We start from the raw sequence: 13,033 nt of genomic DNA, 5'->3' as shown, positions 1-13,033 counted from the left end.
CATCATAAGATGTTCCAACACCTATCCCTTCTTCAACAGTGTCATAGTGGTCTCTTCTCGGTCCTAACTACACTATCCCCTTTATGGCAGGCTTTCTACCAATGCCTACTCCTCCTGGCTCTAGTTTGTATTGTCTTTGGTTATTATTTTCATATATGAGAATATATATCTTTGTAATAAGTATATATATATTTCTGTCTTACTCCTGTTTTATTGGGTAGTTTAGAATGACACTTCTAGGGGCTGGAGCTGTGGTGGTGCAAGTGGTAGGGCATCTGTCTTGCATGCACTAACCTAGGACAGGCCGCGGTTTGATCCCGGCTTGATCCCCAGCATCCCATTTGGTCCTCCAAGTCAGGATAGATTTATGAGCACATAGCCAGGAATAGCCCGTGAGCGTCACTGGGTGTGGCCCCAAAACCAAAAACCAAAAGAGAGAGAGAGAGAGAGAGAGAGAGAGAGAGAGAGAGAGAGAGAGAGAGAGAGAGAGAGAGAGGGAGAGGGAAGAGGGAAGAGGGAAGAGGGAAGAGGGAAGAGGGAAGAGGGAAGAGGGAAGAGAGAAGAGAGAAGAGAGAAGAGAGAAGAGAGAAGAGAGAGAGAGAATTAAACTTTTGATTTCTAAGACTTCTGTTGCCTTTTTCATCAGACTTAAATACTACTACAGGGGCCGGAGCCGTGGCACAAGGGGTAAGACTTCTGCCTTGCCTGCGCTAGACTAGGATGGACTGTGGTTCTCATATGGTCCCCCAAGCCAGGAGCGATTTCTGAGTGCATGGCCAGAAGTAACCTCTGAGCGTCACCAGGTGTGGCCCAAAAAACAAACAAAATACTGATTACAGCAAAAGAAACATACTTGTCTAAGCAATATTGTATACAAAAATAACATCTTGATTTCTGTGAAAATGCATTTCTCTACAATTCCTGAATAGATCCAAATTATGCTACACTCTGATCATAGATATTTACTCTGGATTATGGGTTTAGTCTTTGAAAAAATATGTTCTAAATGTTTGCAATCACCCTCTGTAAATCCAGCATCCAGGATGTCATGAAGTTATTCCTGTTTCAACTTTAATCCCAATTTCTCTCAGAAAGCCAACTCTCATTTGCTTTCTCTTTTTTTTTTCTTTTTTTTTTCAGGCCACACCCATTTGATGATTAGGGGTTACTCCTGGCCAAGCGCTCAGAAATTGCCCCTGGCTTGTGGGGGACCATATGGGACGCCGGGGGATCAAACTGGGGGATCGAACCATGGTCCTTCCTTGGCTAGCTCTTGCAAGGCAGACACCTTACCTCTAGTGCCACCTTACCAGCCCCCTCTCTTTTCTTTTTTTGGGGAAAGGGGTTACACCCAGTGGTGCTCAGGGTTTACTCCTGGCTCTGCAATCAGAAATCACTCCTGGCAGGCATGGGGGACTATATGGGATGCTGGGATTCGAACCACTATCCTGGATCGGCTGCGTGCTAGGCAAATGCTGTGCTATCTCTGGCTCCATGTTTTCTATTTTCTTTACTCCCACTCACCTATGTTCTATGTAGGGTTTGATAGAGGTGCTATTTGATGTTAATTTTTGTTGTTGTTGTTGTTTTTGTTTTTGTTTGGTTTTTGGGTCACACCCAGCGGTGCTCAGGGGTACTCCTGGCTGTCTGCTCAGAAATAGCTCCTGGCAGGCACGGGGGACCATATGGGACAACAGGATTCCAACCAACCACCTTAGGTCCTGGATCGGCTGCTTGCAAAGCAAACACCGTTGTGCTATCTCTCTGGGCCCTTCTTTATTTCTTTATTTCTTTTTTGGTTTTTGGGTTGCACTCGGAGGTGCTCAGGGGTTACTCCTGGCTATCTGCTCAGGAATAGCTCCTGGCAGGCATGGGGACCATATGGGACGCTGGGATTTGAACCAACCACCTTTGGTCCTGGGATGGCTGCTTGTAAGGCAAACGCCACTGTGCTATCTCTGGCCCCTAAGAGCGATTTCTTTTTTTTTTTTGGTTTTTGGGCCACACCCAGCGGTGCTCAGGGGTTACTCCTGGCTGTCTGCTCAGAAATAGCTCCTGGCAGGCACGGGGGACCATATGGGACACCGGGATTCAAACCAACCACCATTGGTCCTGGATCGGCTGCTTGCAAGGCAAACGCCGCTGTGCTATCTCTCCGGGCCCCCCTAAGAGCGATTTCTAAGCGCATAGCCAGGAGTAACCCCTGAGCGTCATGGGGTGTGGCACTAAAAGGGGGGGCAGACAAACAAAAAAGCAGACATTAATTAATATACTTAGAAAGATAGTGGCGATGGAATTTCTTTTTTTTTTTTTGGCCACACCTGGAGGTGCTCAGAAGTTACTCCTGGCTGTCTGCTCAGAAATAGCTCCTGGCAGGCACGGGGTCCATATGGGACACCGGATTCAAACCAACCACCTTTGGTCCTGAATCGGCTGCTTGCAAGGCAAACGCCGCTGTGCTATTTCTCCGGGCCCGGCGTTGGAAGTTTTTATTGAAGTATATTAATAGCAAAGTATACCAAGTTTTCGGGGTGTTCTTTGGTATGATATTGAATTTTCAAAGCTTGTGAAACTTTTTTTTCTTTGTGTGCGTGTGCGTGTGCGTGTGTGTGTGTGTTTTGTTTTGTTTTTGGGCCACATCTGCCAGGACCTCCAATTTACTTCTGGCTCTGCATTCAGGAATTACTCCCAGTGGGCTCCGGGACCATATGGGATGTCAGGGATCCAACTCGAGTTGGCTACATGCAAGGCAAATGTCCTATTCACTGTAATGCCTCTCTAGTCCCACTTTTTCATTTTTTGGGTGGGAAGTTTAGGGAAGAAGTTTTTTAATTACAACTGTTCATGGATGGTTCGAATCCTGGTGTCCCATATGGTCCCCTGTGCCTGCCAGGAACTATTTCTGAGCAGACAGCCAGGAGTAACCCCTGAGCATCGCCGGGTGTGGCCCAAAAACCAAAAAAAAAAAAAAAAAAAAAAAAAAAAGAAACTGTTCATGGACCACTCCTGAGAGTTTCAGGGTCCCATGCATAGTGATATAGTAGTTTTCCTTTAATATAGTAGTTTTCCTTTATGTAGAATATCTTCCAAGGGTTGAGATTGAATATAATACTGTACACTTTTTACCATACATGCACACAGATGTTAAGGCTTAATTTATAAATTAGACATAGTAAGTTAGACATGTTTATACATTTATTTTTAAATGCAATACTAATAAAATAGAACAATTATAGCAGTATATTTCATGAAAGTTGGTGACTGGGGTCTCAAATTTTCTTGTTTACTAAAGTATTCTTGGACTCTTGTTGACCAGGAGAAAGTGAAACTAAGAAAGGAAAACCTGTGGGTATGTGGGTAAGAGGATGCTCTTCTGCCTTATCCACAGAAGACCTTTCTTTCCTGATCATAATCTATGATCAGCCTACGTTCAAATGGTTTTATTTGAAATAAATGCTCCTTTTTCTTCTCTTAAATTTTTAGGCATGCAAAAAGCGAAGGGAAGATGACGACACACCTTCTTGCAGAACAATTAGGAAATATTTATCACCAATAGGAAAGACTGGAGACAGAGTTTTCTCTTCATCCAAACCCAGTAATATTCTGGATTATTTTAGAAAGACTTCCCCAACGAGTGAGCAGACTCACCCAGCAAAGGAGTGCAAGATAAAGTCTCACATACCATTGCCAGCTGACAATGGCAAAAATTCTGAAACACCTGTGGAAATGTTATCAGATAGAGAGTTTAAGAAGAGAAGAAAAAGAGTTCAAGTTGCTAATCAGCTAAATCATATTAAACCTGAAAATGAATCACCCATTGAAATTAGCAGTGATGATAGCAGGGATGTTAGTTTAAATCATGATTTTGAGAAAAGTAGTACTTCAGTGTTACTGTACCACAAGCACGTAGGAGAGCATGCAGAAAGTGTTAGGGAGATCCCAGACCAGTCGAGCATGATCACATCCAGAGTCCCTAAGAAAGACAATTTTAAAGAAGGGGTCACAAAACGTGCTCACAAAAAATTGAGAAAAAGAAAGTGCAAGGATGTAATGGATCTATCTGAAAGTTTCCCTGGGGTAGAAGAACTCAGTCTTCAAAAAGATGGTAAGGACAGTAAACAGATACTACTTTCCACAACTAACGAAATTGACAGCACTGCAAATTATGTTAACTCTGGAGATAACATCACCGAAAAGGCCCAGTGCAATGAGAGGACGATAACTGTTTCATATGAAGAATTTTTAAGAACTCACACCGAAAAGCAAGCAGAACATGTACCCAATTCAGCAATGTCAACTTGTGTACCTTCAGATGCCATGGAAGATACAGTCATAAGTAGCTGTACAAGTGATGTTGAAGCGTGTGAAATTTCCCAAGTATGTTCTAAGACAGTAACTGTTCTTGCACAAGTTCACTCTTTTCCTCCCCAAAAGAAAAAAAAAATACCCTCAATTTTCTTGAAACAAAAGCAGTTGGAAATGGAAACCAGTCTATCTGATCCTGAGAATGAACAGACAGTTCAGAAAAGAAAATCTAATGTGGTTATCCGCGAGGAAGAATTAGAATTGGCAGTATTGGAAGCTGGGAATGCTGAAGCTGTGAAGTCGAAATGTACATTAGAAGAAAGACAACAATTTATGAAAGCATTCAGACAGCCAGGTTCAGATACCCTTAAAAATGGAGGTAAGAAGACTGATAAACAGAGAGAGCTCCATGAAAAATCTTCAAGTGAGGATGGAAGGGACCATAATTCTAAAAAATTTATGGAAAATTCCAACGTACAACAAGTACTTTCGAATAATGACAATTCACATTCTGATAAAGGAATTTTTACTAAAGAGAAGAGTAAAAAACTAAAGAAAAAGCACAAGAAAATATTTGATATTGCTCCTATTCCAGGTGAAAACAGAGAGGAGAAACCTCAAAAGGAAGAAACAACTTTTTCCTTTAAAGATGAAAACAATCAAAATAGGCTTAGAATGAGTTTAAGAAAAAAGAAAAGAGAAGTTTCCCCAAACAGTTTAAGTTCTGTTGGTGAAGATAAAGCAAATTATAAATCCCTGAAGATGACCACTTTATGTAGCAATAAATCTTTAAGAAGAACCAGCACACCAGTGAAGGATAGAACTATATATTCTAAATTTCAACCTGAAGACAGTTTGGTAAATGATTTCACACCCAAATCAACCAGAAGATCTTTGAGAAGTAGCAACACATCTGCCATCACTGGAGATATTAATTCTCGAAATGAGCAAGATGATAGTCCTGTAAAGGTTTCTACTTTCAAAGCAGCCAGCTTATCAGAAAAGCATAGCCTATATACAGCAGAACTAATAACAGTGTCCTCTGATTCAGAGAGCCCTATCAGGTAAACTTGTGTTTTTGTGCTTTAAACAAAACAGATACATTTTTGTTTGTTTGTTTGTTTTTTTGGTCCACACCTGGCAATGCTCAGGGGTTACTCTTTTTTTGTTTGTTTTTGGGCTACACCAGTGGCACTCAGGGATTAGTTAACCTTGGCTCTGTGCTCAGAAATCACTCCTGTCAGGTTCTAGGGACCATATGGGATGCCAGGGATCAAACTTGGAACTTGGTTGCCCTACCTACTATGCTATTGCTCCAGCTCATGGGTTACTCTTTTTTTTGTTTTTGTTTTTGGGCCACACCCATTTGATGCTTAGAGGTTACTCCTGGCTAAGCACTCAGAAATTGCCCCTGGTTTGGGGGGACCATATGGGACGCTGGGGGATCGAACTGAGGTCCTTCCTTGGCTAGCGCTTGCAAGGCAGACACCTTATCTCTAGCGCCACCTCACCAGCCCCCCTCTTGGGTTACTCTTGACTCTGCAGTTAGGAATTACTCCTGGCTGGGATTGAATCTGAGTTGACCACTATCTCTTTGGACCTGAAGAGACTTTTTTTAATTATCTACAACACTTCAAATATATTTGATAAAAGAAATAAATAAAATAAAGAAATAGAAGAAAATGTTGCATTGTAGGGAACATTGTGGGTTTTATCCCAAGCTCAGCAAAAAAGGAAAACTATCCAGGGTTCTAGGATGCTATTGATATTGCACCTTTTCCTCCCCTCATTTTTTTTTTTTTTTTTTGGTGGGGGGAGAGGGGCACAAGCTTTGGTTCTCAGGGCTTACTTCTATCTCTGTACTCAGGAATTACTCCTGGCAGTGTTTATGGCAGGGGACCATATGGGATGATGGGGATAAAACCTAGTTTGGTTACATGCAAGACAAGCGCCCTACCTTGCTGTCCTGTCCCCTTGTCACATTTTAATTGTAGGAGAAATATTTTTCAAATATGAATTTTGTACATTTCTTTTTTTTTAATATGGAACACTTCACGAATTTGCGTGTCATCCTTGTGCAGGGGCCATGCTAATCTTCTCTGTATCATTCCAATTTTAGTATATGTGCTGCCGAAGCGAGCATTGTACATTTCTTAAACAGAAAATAAAAATTAATTACAGTGCTAGAGAGCTAGCTTAATAAAGGAAACCCAGTTTCCATCTCTGGCACCACATGATCCCTTAAGCACAGCCAGGTATTGTCCAGACCCAAAAATAAATCATTGAATCTGTGGGGATGCAGCTCAAGTGGTCATCACGAGCCTTTGCCCACTAGTATCATCAATGAGATCCCCTGGTGGAGGCCCCAATCTTGTAACCTTATTTATAAGGTCTATACTTTCATGGTGATTCTGACTAAACATGACCTTTTTTATTGTGTGTGTGGGAGGAGGGGTACAAAGGGGCACACACCTAGCACTATTTAGGGCTTACTCCTGGTTGTTTGAGAGATCACTCTCAATGGGGCTCAGGGGACCATATGGGTTGCTGTGGCTAGAATCTGGATCAGTTTAGGAACTATACTTTCTCTTCAACCCTAAACATGATTTGTGTTTGTGTGTGTGTTTTGGGGCTACACCTGGTGGTGTTCAGGGATCACATATGGGTTATCAGGAATTCCACCTTAGTTGGCTGCATTCAAGGCAAGTGTCCTGCCTTTATGCTATCTCATTTACCCCTAATTAAAAAAAAAATATTATTTGTTTTTTGAGCCAAAAACTCAGCAGAGCCCAGGGTTTCTATGCTCAGGGATCACCCTGGTGGGCTAAGGGAACAATATGGGATACTGGGAATTGATCCTAGGTGAGCTGAATGCTAGGGAAGTGCCTTACTTGCTGTGCTATCTCTTTGGACCCTCTAATTAAAATTCTCTTTTGTTGTTGTTTTTTGTCTTGGAGCCATACTTGGGGGTTACTCCTGGCTCTTCACTCACTCCTGGCAGTGCTCGGGATACCATATGGGACATATGGGATGCCAGGTATCAAACCTAGGTCGGTGGCATACAAGGCAAGCGCCTTACCCACTGTATTATCTCTCCAGCCTTCTAATTGAAAATTTTAAATGTTATAACCATGAAAGTGTTTTAAATAGTTCTTTTATGTTTGTTTTTCCAGAATGAAATTTACCAGAATTAATACTCAAAGAAAATCTAAGAAAAAATCTAAGAAATGTGAAGCAACAGATGAAGATTTTTCTCCTCAGACTAGAAAGGTAATTATTACAGAATTCTATAGTGATTTTTGCTTTCCTAGAATAGCTGCTTTCTAGTATTAGAAATAATATCCACTGGAGAGATAGCATGGAGGTAAGGCGTTTGCCTTTCATGCTGAAGGATGGTGGTTCGAATCCCGTCATCCCATATGGTCCCCCGTGCCTGCCAGGAGCAATATCTGAGCAGACAGCCAGGAGTAACCCCTGAGCGCTGCCGGATGTGACCCAAAAACCAAAAATATAAAAAAAAATAAAAATAAAAATAAAAGAAATAATATTTAAATGAAGAACAATCATATTTTCTATTTTTCTTTTTTTTCGTTTTTTTTTTTTTCTGGACACACCCGGTGACGCTCAGGAGTTACTCCTGGCTATGCGCTCAGAAATAGCTCCTGGCTTGGAGGACCATATGGGATGCCAGGATATCTAACTGCGGTTTGTCCTAGGCTAGCACATGCCAGGCAGACACCTTAAGGCTTGCACCACCGCTCTGGTCCTGAAATTTTTATTTTAATTTTTATCTTTTTGGTTTTGGGATTATAACTGGCAATGTTTAGGGGTTACTCCTGACTGTGCACTTAGAAATTACTCCTGGGGGGCCCGGAGAGATAGCACAGTGGTGTTTGCCTTGCAAGCAGCCGATCCAGGACCAAAGGTGGCTGGTTTGAATCCCGGTGTCCCATATGGTCCCCCGTGCCTGCCAGGAGCTATTTCTGAGCAGACAGCCAGGAGTCACCCCTGAGCACTGCCGGGTGTGACCCAAAAACCCAAACCCCCCCCCCCCCAAAAAAAAAAGAAATTACTCCTGGGGCCGGAGAGGTGGCGCTAGAGGTAAGGTGTCTGCCTTGCAAGCTAGCGTGACCGAGGTTCCATCCCCCGGTGTCCCATATGGTCCCCCCAAGCCAGGAGCGATTTCTGAGCGCATAGCCAGGAGTAACCCCTGAGCGTCGAATGGGTGTGACCCAAAAACCAAAAATCAAAAAGAAAAGAAAAAGAAAAGAAATTCCTCCTGACGATGCTCAGGGGATGCCAGGAATCAGGAATTGAACCTGGTTTGGCCACATGCAAGGCAAGCACTGGACCTGCTGATTTATCTCTTTGGCTTCCCTTTCTCTTTTTTCTGTTTGTTGTTGGGCCACATCCAGTTGTAATGCTCAGGAGTTATTTCTGGCTTTGCACACAAATTTCACTTCTGGTGATGCTTGGGGACTATGCAGGATGCCGGGATTGAATACAGGTCAGCTGTGTGCAAGGCAAGCTCTACCTGCTGTACACCAGACCCTCTTTAATTTTTTCCTATTAAATATGTCATGTTTGCCAGTATTTTAAATTATGTTGCTATTATCAAAATTAAATAATATGTTCAAATATTTTAGGTAAACGTGACATCAAAAAATGTATCAAAAGCAAAACAACTGATTGAAAAAGCAAAAGCTTTACACATTAGTAGATCAAAAGCTACTGAAGAAATAGTGACACCCTTAAGGCGTTCATCTAGACATCTTCCTGAAAGGAAGAAATCATCAGAATCAGACGTAAGTATATCAGATATTTACTGGTATATACTTTGTCCTATGGTGCTGTTTGGAGCGCTATATAAAGGGAATAAAGTGAAAGTAGAATTGTAAGATTGTCTGAGTGGTAGAAAGTATATCTTGGTACGTTTTGCTGTTAGAGCATTGGGTTCTACACTGTTTATAGAATATAGTCTGAGACCTTACCCAGTCAATCAGGCTGAATTAGTTCTTCCTTTTCTTTTTTTTTGTTCTTTTTTTTCCCCTTCCCTTTCTTTTTTTTTTCCCTTCCCTTTCTTTTTTTTTTCCCCTTGGTTTTTGGGTCTCACCTGGTGGCATTCAGGGGTTACTCCTGGCTCTGCGATCAGAAATCACTATTGGCAGCCTCAAGGGGACCATATGGGATGCCAGAAATCGAACCAGGGTTGTTCCCAGGCTTGCTGCATGCAAGGCAAATGCCCTACTGCTCCTCTATCACTTCAGCCCCAAGTTCTTCCCTTTCTTAAGTGCTCTTCCTCGTGTACGTAAGCACTTATTTCCCCTTAGATATCACTTTTTCTAGTCTCAGCTTGAAACAGCCATTTCAGAATTTTCTTTTTCTTTTTCTTTTTTCTTTTTTCTTTTTTTTTTTTTTGCTTTTTGGGTCACACCCGACAGTGCTCAGGGGTTTACTCCTGGCTCTATGCTCAGAAGTTGTTCCTGGCAGGCTCGGGGGACCATATGGGATGCCGGGATTTGAACCACCATCTTTCTGCATGCAATGCAAACGCCTTACCTCCGTGTTATCTCTCCGGCCCCCCTAACTGCTTCTTTAAAAAAGTAAACTTGGGGGCCCGGAGAGATAGCACAGCAGCGTCTGCCTTGCAAGCAGCCGATCCGGGACCAAAGGTGGTTGGTTCGAATCCCGGTGTCCCATATGGTCCCCCGTGCCTGCCAGGAGCTATTTCTGAGCAGACAGCCAGGAGTAACCCCTGAGCAACACCGGGTGGCCCAAAAAAAAAAAAAAAAAAAAGTAAACTTGGGGCCGGAGTGATAGCACAGCGGTAGGGCATTTACCTTGCACGTGGATGACCTGAACAGACATGGGTTCAATTCCCGGCATCCCATATGGTCCCCAAGCCTGCCAGGAGTGATTTCTTTTTTTTCTTTGTTTTGGTTTTTGGCCACACCCAGCAGTGCTCAGGGGTTACTCCTGGCTATCTGCTCAGAAATAGCTCCTGGCAGGCACTGGGGACCATATGCGATGCTGGGATTCGAACCAACCACCTTAAGTCCTGGATTGGCTGCTTGCAAGGCAAACACCGCTGTTCTATTACTTCGGCCCCAGGAGTGATTTCTGAGAGCAGCGCCAGGAATAACATCTGAGTGCCTCCTGGTGTAACCCAAAAAAACCAAAAATAAAGTAAACCCATGGTTGTATTGGAGAGAACCCCAAAGGTGTTTTATGCTAGAGTTTTTTTTTTTTTTTTTTTAATGGGGAGGCATCTGATGATGTTCAGGGCTTACTTCTGCCCCTGTGTTCAGGAATCATTACTGTTGGGCCTCAAGGGACTATATGGGGTGCCTAGGATTGAACCCCAGTTTGCTGCATGCAAGGCAAGTTTTCTGCCTAGTATACTGTTACCTCTCTAGACTTTAATGCTCTGGGTTTGATCCTAAAACCCTTCCAGGTGCTACCTCATTAAACTAGAGCACCTGCCAGGAGTGATTTCTGAGTACAGTCAGGAGTAACCCCTGAATGCTGCTGGCTTGGCCCCCAAACAAAAGAAAAACAAACCAAAATGAAAATACTGGTTTTAATGAATCTACTTTTGAATCACATGAATTTGTATGTCATAATTATAGACTATTTTCATACATGTGTGTTTTCTGTAGTCTGGGAGATGTATGGAATTGGTCATATATTTTATCTGTGCTGTTAGCAATAGAAATTTTGAAACTTTAGTTATAATTCTATGACATTAAACAGTTTTTATTTTCATTTTTTGTCTTAGAATTCTGTAATAATAATTGATTCAAGTCCTACATCTTTAAAGCGTCCTGAAGGAAATCAGAAGAAACTTCAGTGTCTGAATGATGTGTTAGGAAAAAAACGTAAGTCTCTTTAAAATCCCTTAAAAAAAAATCCCTTGTAGGGGCCGGAGAGATAGCATGGAGGTAAGGCGTTTGCCTTTCATGCAGGAAGTCATCGGTTTGAATCCTGGTGGCCCATATGATCCCCCTGCCTGCCAGGAGCAATTTCTGAGCTTGGAACCAGGAGTACCCCCTGAGCACTGCCGGGTGTGATCCAAAAACCACCAAAAAAAAAAAAAAAAACCAAAAAAAAAATCCCTTGTAATTACATTTGATAGCACATATATAGCAAATGTCTGGGAGGTGGAAAATGTTCTGAATACTTTTATTTATTTATTGGGTCACACCTGGCAGGACTTAAGATCCTTTCCTTCTGTACTTTGTGGTTACTTCTTTGGTGCTTAGGTAAAATTACCTGAGGTGATAGGAATTTACCTGGAACTCCTACATGCAAAGAACTCCGGTCTTTTGCCATCTCTCTGACCCCTCAGTAGCCTTAATTGAATCTCTTGTCCTATAAAATATAATTTTTTTGGTTTTGGGCCACATCTGATGATACTCAGGAATTACATGTGCAGTGCTCGGGGGACCATAGGGGAAGTTTCAGATCGAACTCAGATTGGCCGTGTGCAAGACAACCACTCTCCCCCTCTACTATCACTCCAGCTCATAAAATATAAACATTTAATTGTGTGGAGCCGGAGTAACCCCTGAGCGCTGCCAGGTGTGACCCAAAAACCAAAAAAAAAAAAAAAAAAAAAAAAAGAGGGTCGGGAAGGTGGCGCTAGAGGTAAGGTAGCCTTGCAACGCTAGCATAGGACGGACCACGGTTTGATCCCCCAGCATCCCATATGGTCCCCCCAAGTCAGGGGCGATTTCTGAGCGCATAGCCAGGAGCAACCCTTGAGCCTCAAACGGGTGTGGCCCAAAAACCAAAAAAAAAAAAAAAAAAAGATGTAATTTTGAAAGTAAGTTTAAGATATAGAAATATAAACACTGGGGCCGGAGAGATAGCATGGAGGTAAGGCGTTTGCCTTTTATACAGAAGGTCATCGGTTCGAATCCCTGCGTCCCACATGGTCCCCCGTGCCTGCCAGGAGCAATTTCTGAGCATGGAGCCAGGAATAGCCCCTGAGCACTGCCGGGTGTGACCCAAAAACCACAAAAAAAAAAAAAAAAAAAAAAAAAGAAATATAAACACTGATACTAACTTGACATACTTATTTTTTTAAGGAAAAATGAAAGTTGCTCCTTTATTTGTAACCAAGAAGTCTCAAAAAACAGCTGATCCTGTTTTTGGATTTGATGAACACAGGTTAGTTCATATAACTACTTAAATGCCGAAGTGTTTTATTAAATGTATGCTTTATTTAGTCATTTAGTTTGATAAGAAAGTGTATCAAGTATTTGAAGCTTCAAAAGTCCATTTCAAAGATGATGATAATGATGCAATTGCAATTTGGAGATCTTGGTCTTTTTGCAAGCACTTTTTACTATCTCTAGTCAAAGAATCAGAAAAATAAGCAAGCAAAAAATTACGAACTAAATCTCATTTAAATATTATGTTATAGGCACTTTTTTTCTAAGAATATTAAGGTGAAAAAATAAGATACATGCCTTATTCTCAGGAGGATGAAAAGCAGTCTGGATGAAAACCTATTGAAGAATTACAATTGTGGAGACATAGTACAGTGAGTTGAGGGCTTGATTTGCACATGGCAAACCTGATTTTGATTCTGATATGGTCCCATGAGCCCTGCCAGGATTGATATTTGAGTACAAAGCCAGTAATAACCTCTGGGCACTGGTGGGTCTGGCCCCAAAACAGAAACAACAAAATATTGCTATTGAATGAGTCCAGAGCAATAGTA

The 13,033-nt window shown here is 42.1% G+C and overlaps 1 protein-coding gene and 1 non-coding gene across 2 annotated transcripts in view; one reads left to right on the top strand and one right to left on the bottom strand.

The window, feature by feature from the left end:
• Positions 1-13,033, top strand: part of ATAD5 (ATPase family AAA domain containing 5) — a 49,551-nt gene that overhangs the window by 581 nt on the left and 35,937 nt on the right. Inside the window, 6 exon segments of the mRNA XM_049771166.1 lie at positions 3,484-5,369; positions 7,479-7,575; positions 8,952-9,110; positions 11,084-11,187; positions 12,285-12,307; positions 12,396-12,477. Coding sequence (XP_049627123.1) covers positions 3,484-5,369; positions 7,479-7,575; positions 8,952-9,110; positions 11,084-11,187; positions 12,285-12,307; positions 12,396-12,477 — 2,351 coding nt within the window.
• LOC126025646 (U6 spliceosomal RNA) lies at positions 6,342-6,448 on the bottom strand. The gene has a single exon (XR_007501493.1). It is a non-coding gene; the product is annotated as a U6 spliceosomal RNA (small nuclear RNA).

Source organism: Suncus etruscus, chromosome 1 (genome assembly GCF_024139225.1).
Source record: "Suncus etruscus isolate mSunEtr1 chromosome 1, mSunEtr1.pri.cur, whole genome shotgun sequence".
Taxonomy (NCBI): domain Eukaryota; kingdom Metazoa; phylum Chordata; class Mammalia; order Eulipotyphla; family Soricidae; genus Suncus; species Suncus etruscus.
This window is presented reverse-complemented; position numbering and strand designations above follow the sequence as displayed.